Source organism: Nycticebus coucang, chromosome 5 (genome assembly GCF_027406575.1).
Source record: "Nycticebus coucang isolate mNycCou1 chromosome 5, mNycCou1.pri, whole genome shotgun sequence".
Classification (NCBI taxonomy): domain Eukaryota; kingdom Metazoa; phylum Chordata; class Mammalia; order Primates; family Lorisidae; genus Nycticebus; species Nycticebus coucang.
Genome location: NC_069784.1, coordinates 83,144,608 through 83,165,951, shown reverse-complemented (window position 1 = coordinate 83,165,951; position 21,344 = coordinate 83,144,608). Strand labels below are relative to the sequence as shown.

Genomic DNA, 21,344 nt, shown 5'->3' with positions numbered 1-21,344 from the left:
TACATCTTCAACTCTTAGAAAATGAAATTATATAACCTATTTGACAAAATGTTATAGCATTAAACTTTGGTTCAGATTTTGCCATTTTCTCTCATAGCACTTTGTACCTATTTGTTATCACTTAACACTGTATTAGTTATTTTCTTATGTTCGTTACTCATCTTTGTATCACCAAGCACAATGATATCCTAGTAAATGCACACTAAATCTTTAATGAATGGAGATTTCTGGCATAATTCATCCCTGCCTTCTTGTCATTAGTCAAAGGTCCTGGACCTGGGTACTACTATTAGGGTAACTCCGTCCAAGCTGTTTGTTTGTCTGTTAGTTTTTGTGTTGTTATAATTATGCTGTTGTTGTAAGCATTCTCAAAGATTTTCTTAAACATAGGCAGGGATTAAAAACAATATTCTTTATTGCAATTTACTTGTTTTGTATCATTTACTTATTTAGTGCCTGTTAGCATTACTAATGGGATTTCAGCAGCTACATGATTCTCTACTACTGTATTGTATTGTGGGGTTTTTTACTAAGGATCTATAAGAAAAATTTTAGGTATTCATTGTCACTTTTTCACTAATGAAGTTTTACTACTGTTTAACCTTTTCAAAAATAGTAAATTTGGTTTATTGTTTTAAAATCATTGTCAAGTGAAAATATACTGATTCAGAGGCCCCAATAATTGCCATGGGGGTTTTAATTTTAGAAGGTAGCTTTTGTGTATAGATGATCATACTTAGGGTTATTTGTGTTTTATTGGAGTTGGTCATTGTAAAACCTGCTTTTTTCCTACTGCCTTTCAGTTCAATTTGTGCTGCTTTTTTATATAGTAATTTTTTTGTAAAAAAGAAAACGAGTAATTTTGTATACTTCTTGATATTTCTATAGCCATCCCTTTCCTAGATTTAATTCTTAACATATACTATATAGTACTGTTTACACAGTTAAACAAATCTAATTATTTTCTTTATATAAATAAACACTTACTTCCAATTAATAGTTTTAGTGTGGCTGATTTTTTTTAAACACCTGCAAATCTAATAGGTAAAATCCTGATACACTTAAGCAACCCTTGTAAGTAAAATGTGTTTTACTGAAAATGTAGTAAATCACCATCTTAATTCAAAGGACTTAAAAAGAAAGTGTATCACAGAATAGCTGATGATATCAAAACTTCTTGTTACGCCTTGAACAATATAACATGTATGAACTATCAATGTAATATTTCTTTCGTCAGCCCACCCAAGGAGACTAGAATTTCCATCTGAGGCTCACTGGAACAGAGTATGCTGTGGATTCACTTCACAGTGGTTCAAGTCATTGGGAGATCCTAAACCTGAATACTATTACTAGAATAATTCTGTCTAAGTTCTGTTTTAATAAACTAAGCCCCTTCTCATCATTGGTTTCTGCGTGCTATGTCAGTAGGAGACCCCCCCAAAAAAAACCCTCATTCCTGTTCACCTTTTATTTATGGCATTTTTTTGTTTTACAGTTCAGCACATCATGCATCTGTTAAGTTTCACTCCTGGTTTTCTGTTCTTCTTCTTTATAACTTTTTTATCACTGTTTTAATGAATAAAATCTCCTTTTACTCTAATGGGATTCTTCCTCCTCTTTATGGCCCTTGACTCCATAGATAGTCAGCCAGCTATATATTCTTCTTGCTATAAATTGTCGTTTATAACAAACCAACATTTCCGATTCATATTTTATGTTAATACTGTGTGTGAGGTCTGACGGTGAGGTTTGCAAACTCATCCTAGAAGAAGTGCTACTCACCTCATTGCTGAATGTTAGTATGGTCACCTTTGAAGTACTCCTCTTGGGAAGCTATGCACTGATGCCAGTGCCAGTCCACCCTTCAGAGCACTTTTGGAACTCTTTTTTTCTGGAATGACCATTAGAGCTATTACCCCACGGATCACAAAAACACACAATAACGATAATGAACACCACTCAGCAAGACACTGCCACACATCAACATAAACACAGCTGTGATACACTGATATACCAAGGTTATGAAACCTTACCAAGTTGTTTGTACAGTGCTGTCAGCATTAGTGCACAGTGGCAAGTTTGCAGACTTAGTTGTCACACCTTGTAGGACATGGCTCTGGTGGTTGGTCCAGAAAAAGAGTTCCGGAATTGCTTTGAAGGGTGGACTAGGTGCTGGTATCCTTGATATAGACCTTCCTATATGACCAAAAAAAAGTAGCACTGGTGCAAACATAGAAACAGAGTTGACTTCAAGATTAGTATTATATATGTTTTTATGATAATCCTTGTTTTATGACTCAATACAAAATACATATTAGTATTCAGTAAAGTTCTGTTGAGTGTCAAGTCACATTTATTAAGGAACAATTAGAGCACTTACTTACTGAGCTTTTACTGTGTGCCTCGGCCTTGTTCTAAATGTTTTACCTGAGTTAACTGTATAATCCTTACAAAACACCTTTGAGGTACATACTGTTAACACCTTCCTTTTGCAGATGAAACAACTAAGGCACAAGGAGGTTTAAGGACTCGCCTAGGGTCACACAGGTACTGACTGACAGAGCTGGGATTTTGAACTGTAAATTGAACCTAATCAATCAAAGCCACAGCTAGAACCTGTGTCTTCTGACTGACTTCAAATACCACACTCTTACCCCTGTTTCATGCTTTATATATGATATAAAGATATGATGGGTCTGTTTTGAAAATAGTTAAGTTTGTGACCATGAGATGTCAAATGTAGATTCTAAAGTGGTTTCTCACCGTAACTCCTGTTATCAATAGCAACTTAGACTATATTCATTTACTTGGCGATTTTTAATTCTGATACATTTCTTATAAGATTTTAAAATAGTAATAATTACTTTTGCTCTGTTACAGTATATATTTTCTGTCTTTTAAAGATCTCAGATACTATATACATTCCTTTCCTTTTGAACTTTGGTTGTGTGCTGGCTTTTTCAGCCAGGGTAGAGGAAGCATTTTATCAGAATCACCTAAGGGATGATTTTCCTTCTACCTGAGTCTTCAGTTTTCACCTTTCTCCACTCATTCTTAGTTGAGGATCACTGTCCAGCTGAGCAGTGGTTTTGGTTTCTTTAGATTGTCACTGACATGAAGCTCAAAGAGCAACTGTTCCTGATACGAATTTTTTATGATCTTCTGATGTGCTGGAGTAGGAAAAAGGTTGAAAGTCAGTGCTGTAAATCAGTGCTTCTCAAACTTTCAATGTGACTCTCTTAGAGATCTTGTTGAACTACGGATATTTGTTCAGAAATTTCCAGGTGTGGCCTGAGAATCTGCTTTTTTAATAAGATCCAGGTGAAAATCCAGGATGCTGCAGGACCTCAGAGCACATTTTGATTAGCAAAACTCTAGACTAGTTGTTTGGGGTTATCTTTTAAGTGTACTACAATATCACACCAGGAAATTACCATTGATCTCCAAAAACCTTATCCAGATTTCCTTAGTTTTACATACCCTGTGCGTGTGTTTGCATGTGTGTTTAGTTCTGTACATCTTTATCATATAAGTAAATTCAAATTATAGACCAGTTCTAATGCAGGGATCTCTTAGACTACCTTTTATAGCCATGGCCATCCATCTCACTTCCTTTTCTCCATAACCTTGGGCAACCACTAATTTGTTCTCCATTTCTAAAATGTCATTTCACTAGTATTCTGTCAGTGTAATCATACAGTATATAACTTTTTGAGATTGATGTTTTTCATGCAATATAATTTCCTTAAAATCCACGCATGTTATTGCATGTACCAATAGTTTCTTTCCCTTTTTTGCTGAGTAGTATTCCATGGTATGGTTGTGCCACAGTTAGTTTAAGCATTCACCCGTTTCAACTAGTAACACTGGGATTGCTTTGTTTTTTACTATTAAGCATATGTACATGTAAAAAGGCTGCTATGAACATTTGTGAACAGATTTTTTTGAGAGCATACGTTCTCCTTTCTCTGGGAATGCTCAAGAATACATTGCTAGGGTATATGGTTTAGTTTAGTAAGAAGAAGCCATATTCTTTTCCTTAGGGTCTGTACCATTTTACATTTGACTGGGGCCGGGTTTGAACCCGCCACCTCCAATATATGGGGCTGGCGCCCCGGTACCATTTTACATTTGTACCAGCAATCTATGAGTGACCTAGTTTCTCCACATGCTCACCAGCATTTGGTGTTACCACTGATTTTTATTTTAGATATTTTGGAGGTATGTAGTGATACCACATTATGGTTTTAATTTGCATTATCTTTATGACTAATAATATATGGACTATCTTTTCATGTGATTATTTGTCATCTGTTTATCTTCTTTGATTAAAAAACGATAATATTTTTGTGCCTTTCTGATTAGATTCTTTGTTCTTTTTTTAAAATTTCAACTGTCTATAAAGACAGAAGACTTTTGTTGGAAATGTGGTTTGCAAATAGTTTCTCTCCATCTATGTCTTCTTTCTTTTCACAGGATTTTTTTCCAGAGTAAAAGGTTTTTTTTTTTTTTTCCTTTATTTTGATGAAGTTAATTAGTATTTCCTTTTATGGGTCATGCTTTTGGTGTTAAGGTCTAGCTTAGTTTTGAATGTAGTCCGAAAGTGACTTTGCCTCATTTCTCCTTGCCATATAAACATTTAAACATAAGCGTCTGAATTTCATGATTCTAGACTTTTTTAGCATATAGACAAGTGAACTTAGAGAAAATGAATTGAAACTAAGAGGAAATAAAACCTGAGTCTACTAAATTTGGATAATACTAAGTTAAAATATGTATGACTATGTTATAAAACTGTGTAGTCCTAGTGGTAGTGTGAGTTTTAAGTTACAAATTTCTTTATGCCAGGATTATGCTGTGCATTTTTTTATCTCAAAAACTCTACAGTATAGATACTATCCCCATTTATACACATGCATATGTGTGTACATATGTATGTTATTATTCTGGATTTACAATTGAGGTTCAGAGAAATTAGTTAATTGTCCCCATGGTCCCATAATAAATGACAAAACCACAACTTAACAGCAGTTATTTCTGGCGTCAAATCCTATTCTCCTTTAACAGCTGCCTTGCATGTTTTGTTGCAGTATCTGCCTTGTGCAACTCCGAAGACTCAAACCTGACTTTGGTTTTGACATGGTTGTGCCCTTTACCCTCACAGTCCATACATTATCTGACTTTCAGCTTTTTATAGTAAGCTAGTATTTTTTTTTTATCAACATTAGTGTTAATATTGGTTAACCTACTTGTCTGTAATTGAAATCAGACTTTTTCTTTGCATTTCATTTCTTGAATTTAAATTTGAAATATGATTAGATAGGAATTCAAGATACAGTTCTAACACAAAGCATTTATGAGAATTTAAGTTTTACTCTTCAACTATTTAAGTAAATATATTAAATTCACTAAAATTTCACAAATTTAGCTTATAATTTCTTAAAAATTTGGTTCTCCTGCTTTTGTTCAGTGTATCGTTAAGATAAATCAATATTCTAACTTTTCCATGTAGGAAAAAATTATAGTTGTGTTGGTGCAGGTGTGTGAGTAGAGAAGGGCTGGGAGCAGCCAGCCAATAGCACCTCAATTTTGCATTCCATTTGGTGTATTTAAGAAATGACTAAAATCTGTACTTGTAAAAGTAACAAGGAGAATTTCAAAGATGACTTTACCCAGTCATGTTATTTTTCATGAGAGTAATGCTGTTTCTTGGAAGTTACTGAAATAGTTTGCGTATTATATTTACATACCTATATTTACAAATAGATCAAGTATTTTGCTCTCTTCTCATTGTAGTGGCATTCTTGTCTGTCAGCCTAAGATACAGATTGCCGTGGATATTGTTAGTCTGATTTCATGTTACTAAATCACAGCTTATAGAATTCCTATATGTCTTGGTATAATTTAATCTTTCTGCAGAACTCCTGCCTAAGGTTAATGAAGTCCGTTGAGAAAATTGCAGGAATCTGTCGTCCATTCCTGTTACCCTTAAGTATCTCTGGAGAATATTGAATGCATGATCTGTCTGTGGAGGGCTTTTGTTTTCAGAGTATTGTCTCAGTCCGTTCACGCTGCTATAACAAAATACTTCAGACTGAGTAGTCTGTTAACAACAGAAATGTACTTCTCGCAGTCTGGAGGCCAGGAAGGGAAAGGTCAAGACTCTAGCAGATTGGATGTCTGATGAGGGCTGCTCTCTGCTTCAAAGATGGCGCCTGTTGCTGCATCTTTACTTGATTCAAGCAGAAAAAGCCTTACAAGCTCCCTGGGGCCTGTTTTTCAAGGGCACCAATTCAGATCACGAGGGCTTTGCACTCATGACCTAATTACCTATCAAAGGCCCCATCTCTTAGCAACACCATGAAGGCGATCAGGTTTCAGCATGAATTCTGGAAGGATGCAAACATTCAGACCATGGCAGTAACTAACTAAATTATGCATTTTCTATGATCCCTTACTTAGATACTTAATTGCTATTTGCTATCATACTAAATTTTTAAGAGAAGAACATCAAGTTTTTAAAGGCTCTCCATAATAAACATTAAATAGGAAATGTTCATTAAATTTTTGGTTGGGATATTTTGGGTTTTCGTCTTTAAAATAAGGTTTTTGTTATATGAGAAACAGCAATTTGCTGAGGGGTTTCTTGGTTACCATTTTACAGAATTTAGTTACAAAATGCATTAATAATACTTAGGGGCTTCTCCCTACTAAGCAAATACCACATTATAAAAGTTTATAGAATATGTACCTTTATAAAACTTTCTGAGATTTGGGGAAAAGTGGAAATGAGAGGCACAGAAATAACAGGGCATTTTTCCAATAGTGTGCTTAGACGAGATTTATATTGTTTTAATATGTATTTAACTGTGGTTGGCATTACAATTTTCAGGTAATTATTGCTAAGCCATCTCACAATTCTTTTGCTAATTAACATATAAATGAAATCTCTAACTTGCAAAGATGTCTTTGATTTTGTCACTTTCAGGTCAGACTATGAGAGGTACATAGGAGAGACAGTCTTATCCCCCCTTTTCCACTGCTGCAGTCCCAGTTGTCATCATGTACCCTTGCTTTATTCCTTCGGCCTCTCACTAGTCATCTGATTTTACCTCTTAACCAAGTCATCATACAAGCACTGCCTCCCATTAGCCTTCATCAACATCACTCCCTTTGCTGAAAAGTTTTAAGAGCTTCTTAATGGCCTGGAAGGTAGAAAGCTCTAAGTAGGTGTGGCTATTTTGAATTATTTGTACAGTCCTCTATTCGTTTCTTTCTTCCTCTGAACTCCCCTAACCCTTGTTGTCTTTACGTATTTAATCACTTGACTGTGCATGATACTGTTCTTGGTTTCAACTTGTGTGAAAAAGTATGAGATTCTTAAATGGAACGATATAGATCATATTCTTTTTTAAAATCCTTAAAGCTCACTGATGTTCACAGCTATGAATTAACAATAAAAAATAAAATAACATAAATAATAAAAAATACTAAAATCCCTAAAGCTTTCAATTAATGAAGTGAATTGAATTATATTAATATATATTATTTTGCCAAGATTTTAATTATTTTCTACAGTTTATTTTCATACTTGCCATAGGCACTCAATTATATTATTGGAGTACATTTTAAAAATTTATTATGTATCTGCTGAATACGCAGTATAGAGAAGTAGGAAAGGCAGCTCACAGGCTTGCTTACACTTTCATTATTTTTTTATATTTTAGTTTATGTTAGCATTTAAAACCTGATTTTTTAATTTTTTTTTTTTTTTTTGCCAGGGCTGGGTTTGAACCCACCACCTTTGGCATCTGGGGCCGGTGCCCTACCCTTTGAGCCATAGGCACCACCCCCCTAAAATTTTTTTAACCAAATCTGTAGCAGTTATGTCAAAGATGTTGAAGTGTACACATCTGTGATTTAAAAAAAAAAATTATCCTTAATGGCTGTTTGAAATCATATTCTTATAAAATATAAGACAATATTCTTATAAGTTTTTATGATTTTTCATTTCAGAAAGCTTATAATTAAAACTTAACATTGTGAAATAATACTTAAGAGCGAGAGAGAAGGAAATGTATTTTATTTTCTTTGGTATTTATTTACTTTGTGCTTGGCACAGTTCCTCATATATTGCCACAATGAACTTAAGAGATATCGAATGTCCTAAATTATTATTAAAGGTAAAGGAAATTGGGTGCGAGATCATGCAGCACGTGAACAGTAGTGCTGCTGTCATCATGAAGCCTTCATCATCACTGAGACTGTTCAGGAAAATGAAACAGTATTGAGAGTGGATAAAACAATGGCATTATTAGCAATATATATATATATATATAACAACAGTGGTACTGGTAAAAAAATTTGTAAGAGCAAATGGCTGCATCTACTATTTTGGAAAGTTCCACCCTATAGAAAAGTTAAAATAAGGCTGAGACAGAGGATTGCTTGAGGTCAGGAGTTGGAAGCTACAATAATCTATGCAGCTACCACTACACTCTACCCAGGGCAACAGAATAAGACTCCATCTCAAAAAAAATGTTTTTAAGTTAAAATAATAAAACTAAGATCATATATTCTCTATCTATATCCACCAGTATAACATTTTTCTATATTTGCTCACTCTCTTTCTACACACGCACACACACACACATATGCTTCTTTTTTTTTTTTTTTTTTTAGCATTTGAAGGTAAGTTTCAGACATACTGGCACTTTCATACTTGAGCATAAATTTGTTAAAAAAATAAGGACTGTCCTTATAACCATTATAATACCTAAGAAATTTTAGTTTAACTCAATAACATTATCGCATGTCCATTTCGTATTTCCCTGTTATCGCAAAACTGTCTTTTATGCCTGAATTTTTTATTTACTTTCTCCAATCCAGTATTTAGCTGGGATTTATTTATTTTTTTAATGTCTTTGACTTTTTTTGAAGAATCGTGGCCAGTTTTCTTTAGACTTTCCCCACATTCTGACTTTGTTTGATTGTTCCCTAAGGATTAGAATTACCTGAATTTATCATATTAAACATTTTTCACAGTGATAGCACATCTGTGCTGTTGTGTACTTATAATCACACCATATCAGAAATCATCTAATGCCAACATATAATTTGTGATCTATTTATTTGTAATTGGCAGCCATGACTTAATTGCCTGAATTATTTTTTCATTTTTCAAATAGACAACAACTGAACGTCCTTTCATTCAGAAGCTGTTTCGTCCTGTGGCTGCAGATGGACAGTTGCATACATTAGGAGACCTCCTCAGAGAAGTCTGTCCTTCTGCTGTTGCTCCTGAAGGTAACTAATCCAGCAACCTTAAAACATTCCTTTTATTTCCTGTTCTAAACCCTTTATTACTATGGTAAAGTAAGCATTTTGCATTTATAAATAACATTTTATTTTAGAAAGATATTTTCATTATCTTTGATGGGAAAAATCTTTTGAAAAAGAAATATTGAATATTTAACATATTATTTTATAAACTATTGACCCTGGGTCGTGCCTGTGGCTCAAAGGACTAGGGCACTGGCCCCATATGCCAGAGTTGGTGGGTTCAAACCCAGCCCTGGCCAAAAAAAATAAATAAATAAAACAAAAACTGCATAAACTATTAACCCTAATGAAAGAAGGAATTGACTCTCTTTAGCAAAATAAAACAGTCTTAATTACCCTCTTACCACATCTCTTGTTTCTTGGATTTTTACTCTATAAAATTCATTTCGGGTAAATATTATTTTAATCTTACACTTTGTTTCTTAATCATAAAGAAGTCAGAGATGGTAAAATGATTTTCTTTGATAGTTGAACTTTGAAAATACTAATAGTGGAAAACTATTTTATTTGAATTTTCTGCTGTTTTCTACTTGGATCTTCTTCACTCAACATTGTTCCTTTAGGCTTTGACATTTTATAAGTCCGTTCAAGAACTTGGCCTGTTTGATGGTCCTCTGTTTGTTTCTTAGGTTAAAATTGTTTTCCTGTGGGCAAAGGAAAAGTATAAAAACTGCTGAAGTCAGTTCTGTTTTTCTTCATTGCAACATTCAGAGCACAATAAAAGAAAACATGCTCAGAATATCATAGGTTACAGTTACGACTTTTGACACACACGTGTATATACACTCAGCCCTCTATTCTGTATTAATGGGTTCCACATACACGGATTCAGCTAACTGAAGAGCAAAAATATGGGGGCAAAAGGAATGGTTGTATCTGTACTGGAGATATATATAGACTTTTTTTCCCTTGTCATTAGTCCCTAAACAATACAGCATAACAAGTTACATGCAAATATTGTACCATTTTATGTTAGAAGATTTAACATCCATGGGTGTTAGTATCTGCAGGGTTCCTGGAAGCAGTCCCCCACAGAGGGACAGCTCCATGTGTGGTTGTCTGTGTAAAATGTCCTGCTGCTTCTCCCCTGATCTTTGCCCTGTTATTTAATGACTTGACTCTCAGCCCTATTATTGACTATTAAACTGTAGGGGAAATTTTCAGTGGCATATTACTATGTGCAATAATATATTATATAGACTTCCATTTGTTATACATAGTAAAAAATTTTAGACTTACAACTTTAAATCCTTGATGGAGGTAAGGCATTAATAAATAAGAAAGTAATACTTTAATAGATAATCCTGTTTTTCTTATGAATATATTCAAAGTTGGAGGATTGCAGGATTACTTGCATGATTTGTAATTACACCACACAGTTAGAGAAGCATGCTAGGGCTAAGGAAATGGTTTGCATAAAAAGTAGAATTAGAAGCAGCAGGTCTGGGGTTAATGTTGACATTCCAACCTGGATGACTTAACAAAGACTATGGAGCTCAAAATCTGTCTCATTTGGTCTTGCTATACTGGCATTCCTGTTTGTAAGTAGCACTTTTAGAATGAACAGAGGTTCAATAGGAAGCGAGAAGAGGGGCATCTAAAATGCCTTCAGAAATGCCTTCAGAACAGAAGGAATCGAAGGAACAGACCATTGGCCACTACCCATATTTTTTATTTGTTTGAGGTTGGAAATAAGTTTTTATAAAGTCTTAATATATCATTTATCTTCACTGAACTTTACTAGATTGTATAGCCCAACTTTCTGATGATGTCTTACACGTGTCGTCCTATCTCTAGTGTTGGGGAAATATTTGCTGAACATTCCAATTATTGAGTTCTGTCTCTGAATCATCATTACCCTGAAGCATATTTCTTACAATCATTAAATCATGGAATAATTAACATTAAATCAGTTAACATACTGTCTTAAAATTCTAATTCATTTTTACTGCTGTGTAATTTTAGTTTTCTATAAGAATTTCAGTTAAATAACATTTGACAATCCAGTGATATTTGTAGAGTTTTGTAACCATCACCACAATGGAACATTTCCATCACCTCAGAGTGTTCACTTGTACTTATTTGCAGCTCATCTCTGATCCCACTGCCAGTCGTAAACAACTACTGGTCTGCTTTTGGTATCTGTAATTTCCCTTTTTGGATATTCCACATAAGTAAAATTATGCAACACATTGTCTTTTGCAACTGGTGTTTTCACTTAGCATGATGGTTTTGTGTTTCATCCACATTGTAGTATCCTTAGTTTGTTCCTTTTTAATAGGTGAATAATGTTCCATTGCGTGGATATATCACATTTTGTTTATCCTTTTTCCAATTGGTGGGCATTTGGATTGTTTCCAGCTTTTCACTTATCTGAATAGTACTGGTATGAACATTTGCATGAGTCTTTCTGCGAATATATGGTTTCATTTTTCCTGGCTAGATTCCTAGGAGTAGAAACGTATGTGAAGGAACTCAGTAAAAAGTCTCTCTCCCAACTCCTCCTCTGTAAAGGCATGTATTGCTGTTTTTGTATGTATCTTTTGAGATAGTTAAGTGAACTTTTATTTTTGAACTGAAGTTACCGAAATTTTGGGGAATTCCCAGTAACTTTAATCAGGGAATAATTACCGTTCCAGTTCATTTTCTCTATGTTGTAAGGATGCTTGTTTTTAATCTATTTAATGTTTATTTTCATTGTATTCTTGAGGATTTTGTGATATAATGTAAATTAGACCATTTTTTTCACTTGAAGTGTAATGAAGGGGCTAATAATGTTTGTTGCTGGTAGAGATGAGACCTATAAGCCTCACGCCTGTCCACGGCACATTGACTTTCAATTATTCGTTTCTCTGGGCTTGATTCTTCTTGCTTTTTGTGTACTTTGTAGTAGTAAAGAACACTGGAAAAATATTGTCTTAGTACATTTATGTTTCTATAAAGGAATACCTGAGTCTGGGTAATTTAATAAAGAAAAAAGGTTTCATTGGCTCAGGGTACTGTTGGCTGGAAAAGCCTCAGGCTGCTTCCATTTGTGGCAGAAGGCAAAGGGGAGCTGCTGTGTATAGAGGTTGCCTGTGGGGAGCAGTGGGGGAGTTGCCAAATTCTTGAACAGCCAGCTCTCATGGGGACTAACAGATCAAGAACTCACTCAGTCCCCCTCTCCCTATTAACCTATTCATGAGCCCCCCATGGGCACACACTTCCATTAGGCTTTATCTCTGCCACTGGGAATCAAATTTCTACATAGGGTAGGGGGCAACTACCAGAGCAAAACCATAGCAAATGCTTTTATCAATTAAGAGGAATTGAAATTCAGGCTAAAGTTTAATATTCAACTTTATTACACTTTCCAAGTTATGACATTCTACTTTAAAAAATAGGTTGTTTTAAATTGACTTATTTTTGTAAGATCTTTAATTATTGAAAAAGTGACAATGAAACTGAAAAACTCAAAAGAAAAATCTTCATAATGATCTGCCCGCTAACCAGCAGCGTTTGTCCCATACACGGGTTGATTCATATTTGCTAGTGCCAGCTCTCTCTTTATATACATCGTTAAAGAATTATTTAACTGTAGAATCTTTGAGTTAATTTAGTTCTGTTTCTTAATTTTTAGGTGATTTACCAAAGGTCTCTTAATTACTTAATTGCAGAAGTAGGGATAGAACTCCCGTGTCCTTCTCCTGGTCTGTTGGTTTTTCCACTTTACTACTAGGCTAGCGTTCGTTTCACCTTCTTCTCTTTTTGTTTTTCTTTTCTTGTGTGTAATCACCTACATGTTGTTGTCTCCATATTTCCTGGTATGATTGTAGGAACCTGAGCTTCCACTGTTTTTATTTTGTTCATCTCGTTACTTTGGTGTTCCTGGGTGTAATTCTGGCCCTTCTTGCTGAAGTTGTTGAAATGATGGCTGTGAACATCAAGCTGTAAATGAACAGTGGTCACACACTTTGAGCTGACAGCCTCTATCAGAACAGTACACACAGGATTATCATTTCCATGGGTCTGCTTGAGAGTGGCACCAAACTTGTGAGGCTGTTTATTTTTTAAAGACTCTTTTGTTCTCCTAAATTTATAGTCAGCCCTACCTATATATCCTTTCCTGGAGAACACACAGTGTGATTTCCCTTTTATTTTTTTGAACAGTGGGGCAGTGAGATGGCCATATAATTTTAACCCACAAACCTGCCTCTTAAGTGATGTCACATGGTATAGGTGAGTACTTTTGTGTGACAAACTTCTTCCCCACCCCCCAACTGTCAAATGGGGAGATATACACTTCATTGAAATGACATAAATAAATAGTACCTATGCTTTTGTGGCATTTTTGTTGTTAACCTTTCATACCAAGAAGAGGCTACATCTCTCACTCTCTAACACCAATTATCTTTTCTTATTGTCTTTTTGTTTGTTTGTTTGTTTGTGTTTTAGAGACATGGTCCCACTCTGTCACCCAGGTTGGAGTGTAGTGCCATGATCACAGCTCACTGAAACCTCAAGCTCTGGGACCCAAGCAATCCTCCTACCTAAGCCTCCCAAGTATCTGGGACTTCAGGTGCACAACACCAACCCCAGCTACTTTTAAAATGTTTTGTAGAAACAGGGTCTCACTATGTTGCGCAGCTGATCTTATGCAATCCTCAGCCTTGGCCTGTCAAATTGCTGGGATTGTAGATGTGAGCCACTGTGCCCTGTTACCTTTTCTTTAGAAAAATTTTTATCTTTGCCTCTCCCTTTTGTCACCTTATATCAGGAGATAACTGTCATTCTAAAGTCTGTGGTGAGTACCCAAAACAGCAAGTCACTGTTTCAGTAAACTGTTAATGTCTGGTTAAAGACACCTGTAGGATTGTCCGATGGAAAGCATTTTGACACACCTATTCTCAACTTAAGGTGAAAGCGAAAGAATTTAATATTGGGTGTGTATGGATAAGAACTGGCTGTCATCACATGATAAAAAGAGAAAGTACTTCATAAAAATTACGTGGCACCATTGTCTACTCCCTACAACAAGTGATTCAGGCACAAAGGAATTTTGTCTTATTTCATCATATGAAAGTAGATGTACTGTTTATGAAGACGTGCTTTAGGTCACTGTTCTCATGGAGTAACTAATGATGAGCTGTTTTGTGTGTTTCTTTCTTTCCTTTTTTTTTTTTTTTCTTATTTTTGGTAAGTGGCTGGGGAAGTTAGTCAAGTTAGAGGTAACAGGAAATGACCAAAGGTGAGCTCAGGTAAATTGTTTTTGTGGTTTCAGCTGTAGTTAACGTGACTCAGAGATCTAAGCTTCTGTACCAGACCTGAAGTGAAATACTTTTTACTTTGATACTCTTGCCTTTGCCCAGTCACCTCATTTCCCAGTCTTTGAGAGTGTGTCGATTAGCCCTCTGTAAGAATTGGGCTGTTCCTGTCCCGAATTCATATTGGATAGTGAACAAAAAGAGCGCATGGGTAAAGAAAGGCTTACCTGCTGTTGCAAATCAGTAAAGGTTCTCTGTATCTCTCCCATCACCAAACATTAATACAACCCCATAGCCACTTGCCATTTCCCGATTCCATTTCTGCCCTGCGGCCTGAGAATTTATTTACTTCTTGATATCCCTTCCAACTACCCTTTAAACCCAACTACCCGTCTGGTTTCCACTTCATGTTATAGACTTCGTCATTTATCAGTCACTTTCTTTGCATTCTATTATGTTCTGACATTGAGGAAACTGAAGTATATAAGGCACAGTCCAATAGGTGGGGACAGAAAGGTGTACAGTTGGTTTTATATGGTAACGGACATATGTAAAGAATATTAGGAAACACCTAAAGTTGCTATCTTAGCTACTCTGAAGGAGAGAGTGGAGGCTAAGCTAAGGCTTAAATAAAAAATGAACAGAGATTAGTCGAAAAAAAGCATTCAGGTTACATATGCTACATGTTCACTGTAGAATCCCTCACCAGCTACCCAAGGGCTGGTTGTTCCGGGTACTGTGTGATCTAAGATGTTAATCTGTTTTCTGAGGAAGTAGTTACACTTTTCCATCTTTCCCGTCGCATGAAGTTTTCAGTGAAATCAAGAGTGTTAGAGAGGCACTGAAGAAGTGAGTGCTGATGCTGATTTAGTATTTGCCTTGATGAGTTAGTACATTGAAAGATAATTTTAACAAGTGAGTCTGGGAAATTAGAATACCCCATTTAGATGGTCTAACTTAAAAATTATATTGCTGGCTTGGTGCCCATAGTTGGGTGGTTAGGGCACAAGTCACATACACTGAGGCTGGCAGCTGGCAGGTTCAAACCCGGCCCGGACCTGCTAAACAACAATGACAACTACAACAACAACAACAACAACAAAAATAGCCAGGCATTGTGGCGGACGCCTGTAGTCCCCGCTGCTTGGGAGACTGAGGCAAGAGAATTGCTTAAGCCCAAGAGTTCAAGGTTGCTGTGAGCTGTGACAGCACTGCACTCTACCGAGAGCGACATAGTGAGACACTGTCTCAAAAAAGAAAAATTTTTTTTAAATTATATTGCTTTAACTTGCTTTATGAGAAACCACAGAATAATTGTTACAAGTAAGAAAAGATAATGTAGTCACTTGTTTCTTCTTTGTTTTGTATAGATTGTGTTAATAAAATGAATTAACTAATTGTGACACATTTTTGACATAAAGCAATTAGAAAAAAAGAAACATCTAAATTTCATGCTCTCCATACAAGGCAGATTCAAGTATTTGGACAAAATGAAAACTGGTTGTAATCTCATGATTTGAGGTTTAAACCAGCAATAGTCAGATTTTGTCAACATGATGTTACTGCCTTCAGAAGAGTCAGCATTTCACCTTGCACAGAAATTTATTAAAAACTAGAATCCACCAAGCTTCATCAAATTAGGGGTTTTTGAGTAGGATGATAGAGGTTTTATAATTTCAGTAATTCTTTAGTCAGTCATTTACAATTTGAATTAGAATGAACTAGTATTCATCTGTACCTTCACACTGATTTGGGCAATCATTTAGTTTTTTTTTTGATGGATGCAGGTTTCTTATTTTATAAAATATGGATGTTTTCCTGCTACCACCTCACAAGATGAGTGTAGAGCCAAAAGTGGTTTTGTTTTTGTTTTGTTTTTTGTAGTTTTTGGCCGGGGCCAGGTTTGAACCCGCCACCTCCGGTATATGGTGCCCTACTCCTTTGAGCCACAGGCGCCTCCTACCAAAAGTGTTTTAAAGTGAACCCTCATAGTCTTGTATTTTTCCAGGATTTTACAAGTAACTTTTTGTTTGTTTGTTTGTTTCTTATAGTTCTGTTAATATTTTGCACAACTAAAAGGACTGCACTTAAAAGAAATTTACCAAGTAAAGTTTGTTGTTGATAATCCCCCTAGGCAAAGGCAAGTACTATGATGTTTGACATACTCAGAAATTCTAAGTGTGTGATGCTCTACATGTATTACAGCTGCTTATAAAGATAAAATGCTACAAATTATGATAAGAGTTTTTTATGCCATGTTTACCTTTTTAGAAATTAGCTTCTGGACATGATTAGAAATGCTGGGAGTGTGGTTCTCATAAGGAAGAAATAAACTTACTTCACTAAGGCATCTCCATAGTCACTGCCTCTTCTGCAGCCAGCTTGATTATCATCATATACTTGTGAAAATGTATTAAAACTCTGGAAGGCAAGACGTCCAAAAGTAGATCGCAACAGGTGGTTGCTATGAGTGAAAGTTTTTCATTGAGGAAAAATATAAACAGCAGATTGCACGTTATTTCCTGTTTCATTTCTTCACAAGTAACCCTGGAAGGTCCGTTTATAATTTTATGGGATGCGTGTAGGACGGGGTCACGTGATTGTAGTGGGAGCATCTTTCCTTCTTAGCCCAGCACACTCTGCTCATCATTGTTCTCTATCATGTAAATATCATTAGATATTTACTTTATGGAAGAAATGACAATGTCATTTGCAGTGGGAATTCAAAAGTTCTTCAAATGTAGCCCGTCGGAGCAAAGATCTGCTATATGCATGTTTAAACATAGTAGGATCAGTTTAAACTTGGTAATTACAATATATTTTCCTTTCTTAAATTTATCATTGTACTATCAAATTCTAAGTTTAAATGAGTCAAATTCTTTACTCTGATTGTTTCATTCTCCCCCCACCTCCATATCTTATCACAGCTCATGGGCAGTGGTGACTAATCCTGCTGATACAGAATCTCTTAATGCTTTAGTTTATGAACTTATGTCTTTGCTGAAATCAAACAAAAAGTGCTGATTATTTTCATTCACTGTTATTGGAGATGATGAGATGATTGAACCCAATAGAAGATTACATCTGATTTCCCTTCCTTAATTATTGTTCCCTACCTTAATCTCAAGAATGAATTGAATTAAGCTGACTTTCCCAAAAGTGAGGGAAACATATGCTTGCGCAACTTTCATATATACAGGGTGTCCATAAAGTTCAGGTACGATTTAAAATTAAGTATTTTTATTATATATACTTAAAATAAGTATATTTTTTCATGTATTTCATCTACAACAAGAAAATAAAAATCTCCTACCAAAATAATAACATAATGCAGACAGAAAGCAAGTTGTTTCTTTATTAAGTAATATAAGTTCAGTGGGACTTCGGTCTTACTTTATATATACAACACACACACAGTGTCCTAAAATGTATACATGTTTTAAGGAAAAAACTGTATTAAATTTGTAATACTCAAACCATGTTTGAGTTCTGCAATTACAAGAGGTGCTTAGCCTCTTGTTTCTTTTCTTTTCTTTTTTTCTTTTTTTTTTTTGAGACAGAGTCTTACTTTGTCACCCTCTGTAGAGTACTGTGATGTCACAGCTCACAGCAACCTCAAACTCTTGGGCTTAAGCGATTCTCTTGCCTCAGCCTCCCCATAGCTGGGATTACAGGCGCCCACCGGAAGGCCTGGCTATTTTTTTATTTTGCTATAGCTGTCATTGTTTAGCAGGCCTGGGCCGGTTGTGAACCCACCAGCACCAATGTATGTGGCCAGTGCCCTAACCACTGAGCTACAGGCACCAACCCAGCTTCTTGTTTCTAATCAGCATTTCTAGTCATGTCTAGAAGCTAATTTCTAAAAAGGTAAATATGGCATAAGGGTGACTTGTAGAGTCTCTTGTAGTTGTGCCTATACCTAAAAGGTGTCTGTATTTTAAATTAAACAATTAAGCTTGAACTGTTCTATACTTGATAAATATTAATGGGCCCTATTATACTCATCTATAATTTTTGGATCATAAGCAGATTTACAACATTTGAACCTATAGTTTCAAAGTTTATTAATTAATGAAGTTTAATTTCTAACTTTTACCATGGTTTTTGTTGGGTCAGGAAGCTTTAAAGCAGTTTATTTCAATGGTCTTGGAATCACTTAATATAATTTTCTTTAACTTAAATTTTGGATTATGTCCTCCACTAAGATACAAAGATTATAAGCTAAAGTCAATGAAAAAATTAACGTGGACATGTTTTGAAATTGTTTAGAATGTTGAGAGTCAAGGCTCTGGAAATATTTGAGGCAGAAATAATTAAAATATAGACAATAAAAAATGTATACATGGAAAGAGATATGTGGTATATATTAACTCGGATATTATATGTTCTGCTAAGACCTGTACTGCTAAGTGAGTATAGATCCGGAAGAAGTTAATGTAAGTATTTTTAAATGGGTTTGTATTTCTCTGATAAACAGCACTCTCCTTCTGTTTGTGATCATAGGATAAAAGCCCTGTAAGCTTGTATATGTTCATTTTTACTACTACATCATGTAGTGTGCTCTTAAGATTGAGATCTCATTCCCCAGGAAGCATTTCTGTCTAAGATTAATTGCCCTTTTAAAATCAGCGTTTGATGTATTCCTTTGCCTATATCCTGGCTTGGTTTAACCCTCTGTGACCTGACCTTGCTGACTATTACTGCCGTGGCTGACTCAGAATCCTTCAGCATGATGTATGCACTTCAGATTTCAGCCTGTGGTTTTTCATGTCGATGGATTCAATTAGTTGGCGTTTTACTAATGAACATATCAGAGGTTAAAGAATTTGTCAGGCAGGACAAAATTGTTCAGACTGGCTGTAATCAAAAAGCTTGTCTGTTTGCTTAAAACTTTCCCAGAAGTTTTAAGTGTTTTTCAGAAGTTTTACCTGCAATGTCACACATGCCATGAAAGCAAATCAAGTAGTTTTCTGCTGAATTTTAAATGTAATTGTGAAGCCACAAAGTTAAAGTGGCCATTTAAGCCGACCATTTCACCTTAGATTTCTGTTATTCCATATTTATTTGTAAGTATGAGCTTTTATTTTTTGGTTTTTTGGCCGGGGCTGGGTTTGAACCCACCACCTCTGGCGTATGGGACTGGCGCCCTACTCCTTGAGCCACAGGTGCCGCCCAAGTATGAGCTTTTAAAAATTTACTTACTTAAACTGAAATTTTCTTATTAAAGCAATTATGGATATCCCTTGACAATATACCATCCATTGTGTTAGCCTCCTTTAAATTAAAAGGGTTCAAATATTTAGCGTATTTATTAATAGTAAGAAGGAAACTAAAGCATCTCACTAAAATCTCAAATAACATGTTCAAATTGGCTTAGAAACAGGTACTAAAATCCAGTTTGGGATAGGGAAGGTTATTAGTAACCATTAGTAATAAAAATCTTTAAAAGGCAGATTCATCACATAGTGTGAGTTTTCAAGTAAATATAAATGTATAACATCAATATTTTGAAAGGATTTTTTTTTCCCTATCTGAATGTTTTCATCTTAATAAATTTAAAAAACCCTTACCTAAAGTCTGTTGAACAATATAACTAGTACATTAGGGCCCATTGGACTTATGGGTAATGTGCTCTATTGAATATGTATGTTGAGAGCCCTATTAAATTAATCCAGAGTTTTTTTAATCATACTTGAGGAATTTGATTTTTTTTTTTTTTGAGGTAAGTCTTATTCTTTTACCTAGACTGCATACAGTGGTACAATCATAGCTCGCTACAGCCTAGAATTCCTGAGCTCAAGCAGTTCTGCCTCAGCCTGCTTGAGTAGCTAGGACTATAATCATATTTCACTATGGCCAGCTATTTTTTAATTTTTAGCAAAGTCTTGCTATGTTGCCCAGGCCAGTCTCGAACTCCTGGGCTCAAGGGAACCTTCTACCTCTGCCTCCCAAAGTGCTGGAATTATAGGCAGAAGCCAGTGCTTCCAGCCTCCGAGAATTTTTTTAAATGTTATTTAATTCATATAATTCTTTAGTCTGGGGTTTTGTCTTTTTTTAATATATTCATTGAAGTCATATGCCATGCTGCATAAAAATGGGACTGAATAATTCAGAGAATATTAACATGAGGCCAAACTCTGAAAGCCTTTTGCATGCCAGTCATATAATTGAATCCATAGTTTTTATATATCTTTTGGTATATCTAGTTCTAAAAGAATTGACTTACTCTCTAACTTTGTGTGTGCAAAGAATTGTCCTTTTTATTACTAAATTGTGGCATTCTAAAAACTGGTCTTCTGTCCTCACTTTACTTTAAAGTAGTATTTTGGACAGCTGGTTTTTGTTTTTTGGGTTTTTTTAAAAAGAAGAGGAGGGAGAGTTGGAGGAAAGAATCGCTTATTTTATTGGTACCTACTGTGTCTAAGACCTGTGCTAGTCTCTGCTGGGTGTTGGCTTGGATATCCCATTTAATCCTCCATGCAACCCCAGAGATCAGAATTCTTTGTCCACAATACAAGATGAAGAAATGGAGACTAAGAAGTTTAAGTGATTTAGTAAGAATTCAAAACAAGGAAATGCTGATGATTTGAACTCTGAAGGAAGTATTTTCCTGCTTAGACATAAAAGACTCAAATACTAGACCTAGAAGATGTTGTTAGTATGTTAGTGATCCTGTACGACAGAGCAAGACATTTACAAACTGTGACTAACAGTTAAATCAGAAGCTACCTTTGGTTGTAAATGTAGGACTTGGGAGAC

General features: G+C 35.3%; 1 protein-coding gene and 1 pseudogene across 5 annotated transcripts in view; one reads left to right on the top strand and one right to left on the bottom strand.

The window, feature by feature from the left end:
* LOC128585843 (glyceraldehyde-3-phosphate dehydrogenase-like) overlaps positions 1-21,344 on the bottom strand; it is a 618,240-nt pseudogene that overhangs the window by 125,876 nt on the left and 471,020 nt on the right. The gene's annotated exons all lie outside the window — the stretch shown is intronic.
* The window catches only part of ATG5 (autophagy related 5), a 144,755-nt gene that overhangs the window by 116,638 nt on the left and 6,773 nt on the right, over positions 1-21,344 (top strand). For all 4 annotated transcript variants that reach the window (XM_053591182.1, XM_053591179.1, XM_053591180.1 and 1 more), the window contains one exon: positions 9,189-9,306. In XM_053591182.1, coding sequence (XP_053447157.1) covers positions 9,189-9,306 — 118 coding nt within the window. The remainder of the gene's footprint in view (positions 1-9,188; positions 9,307-21,344) is intronic.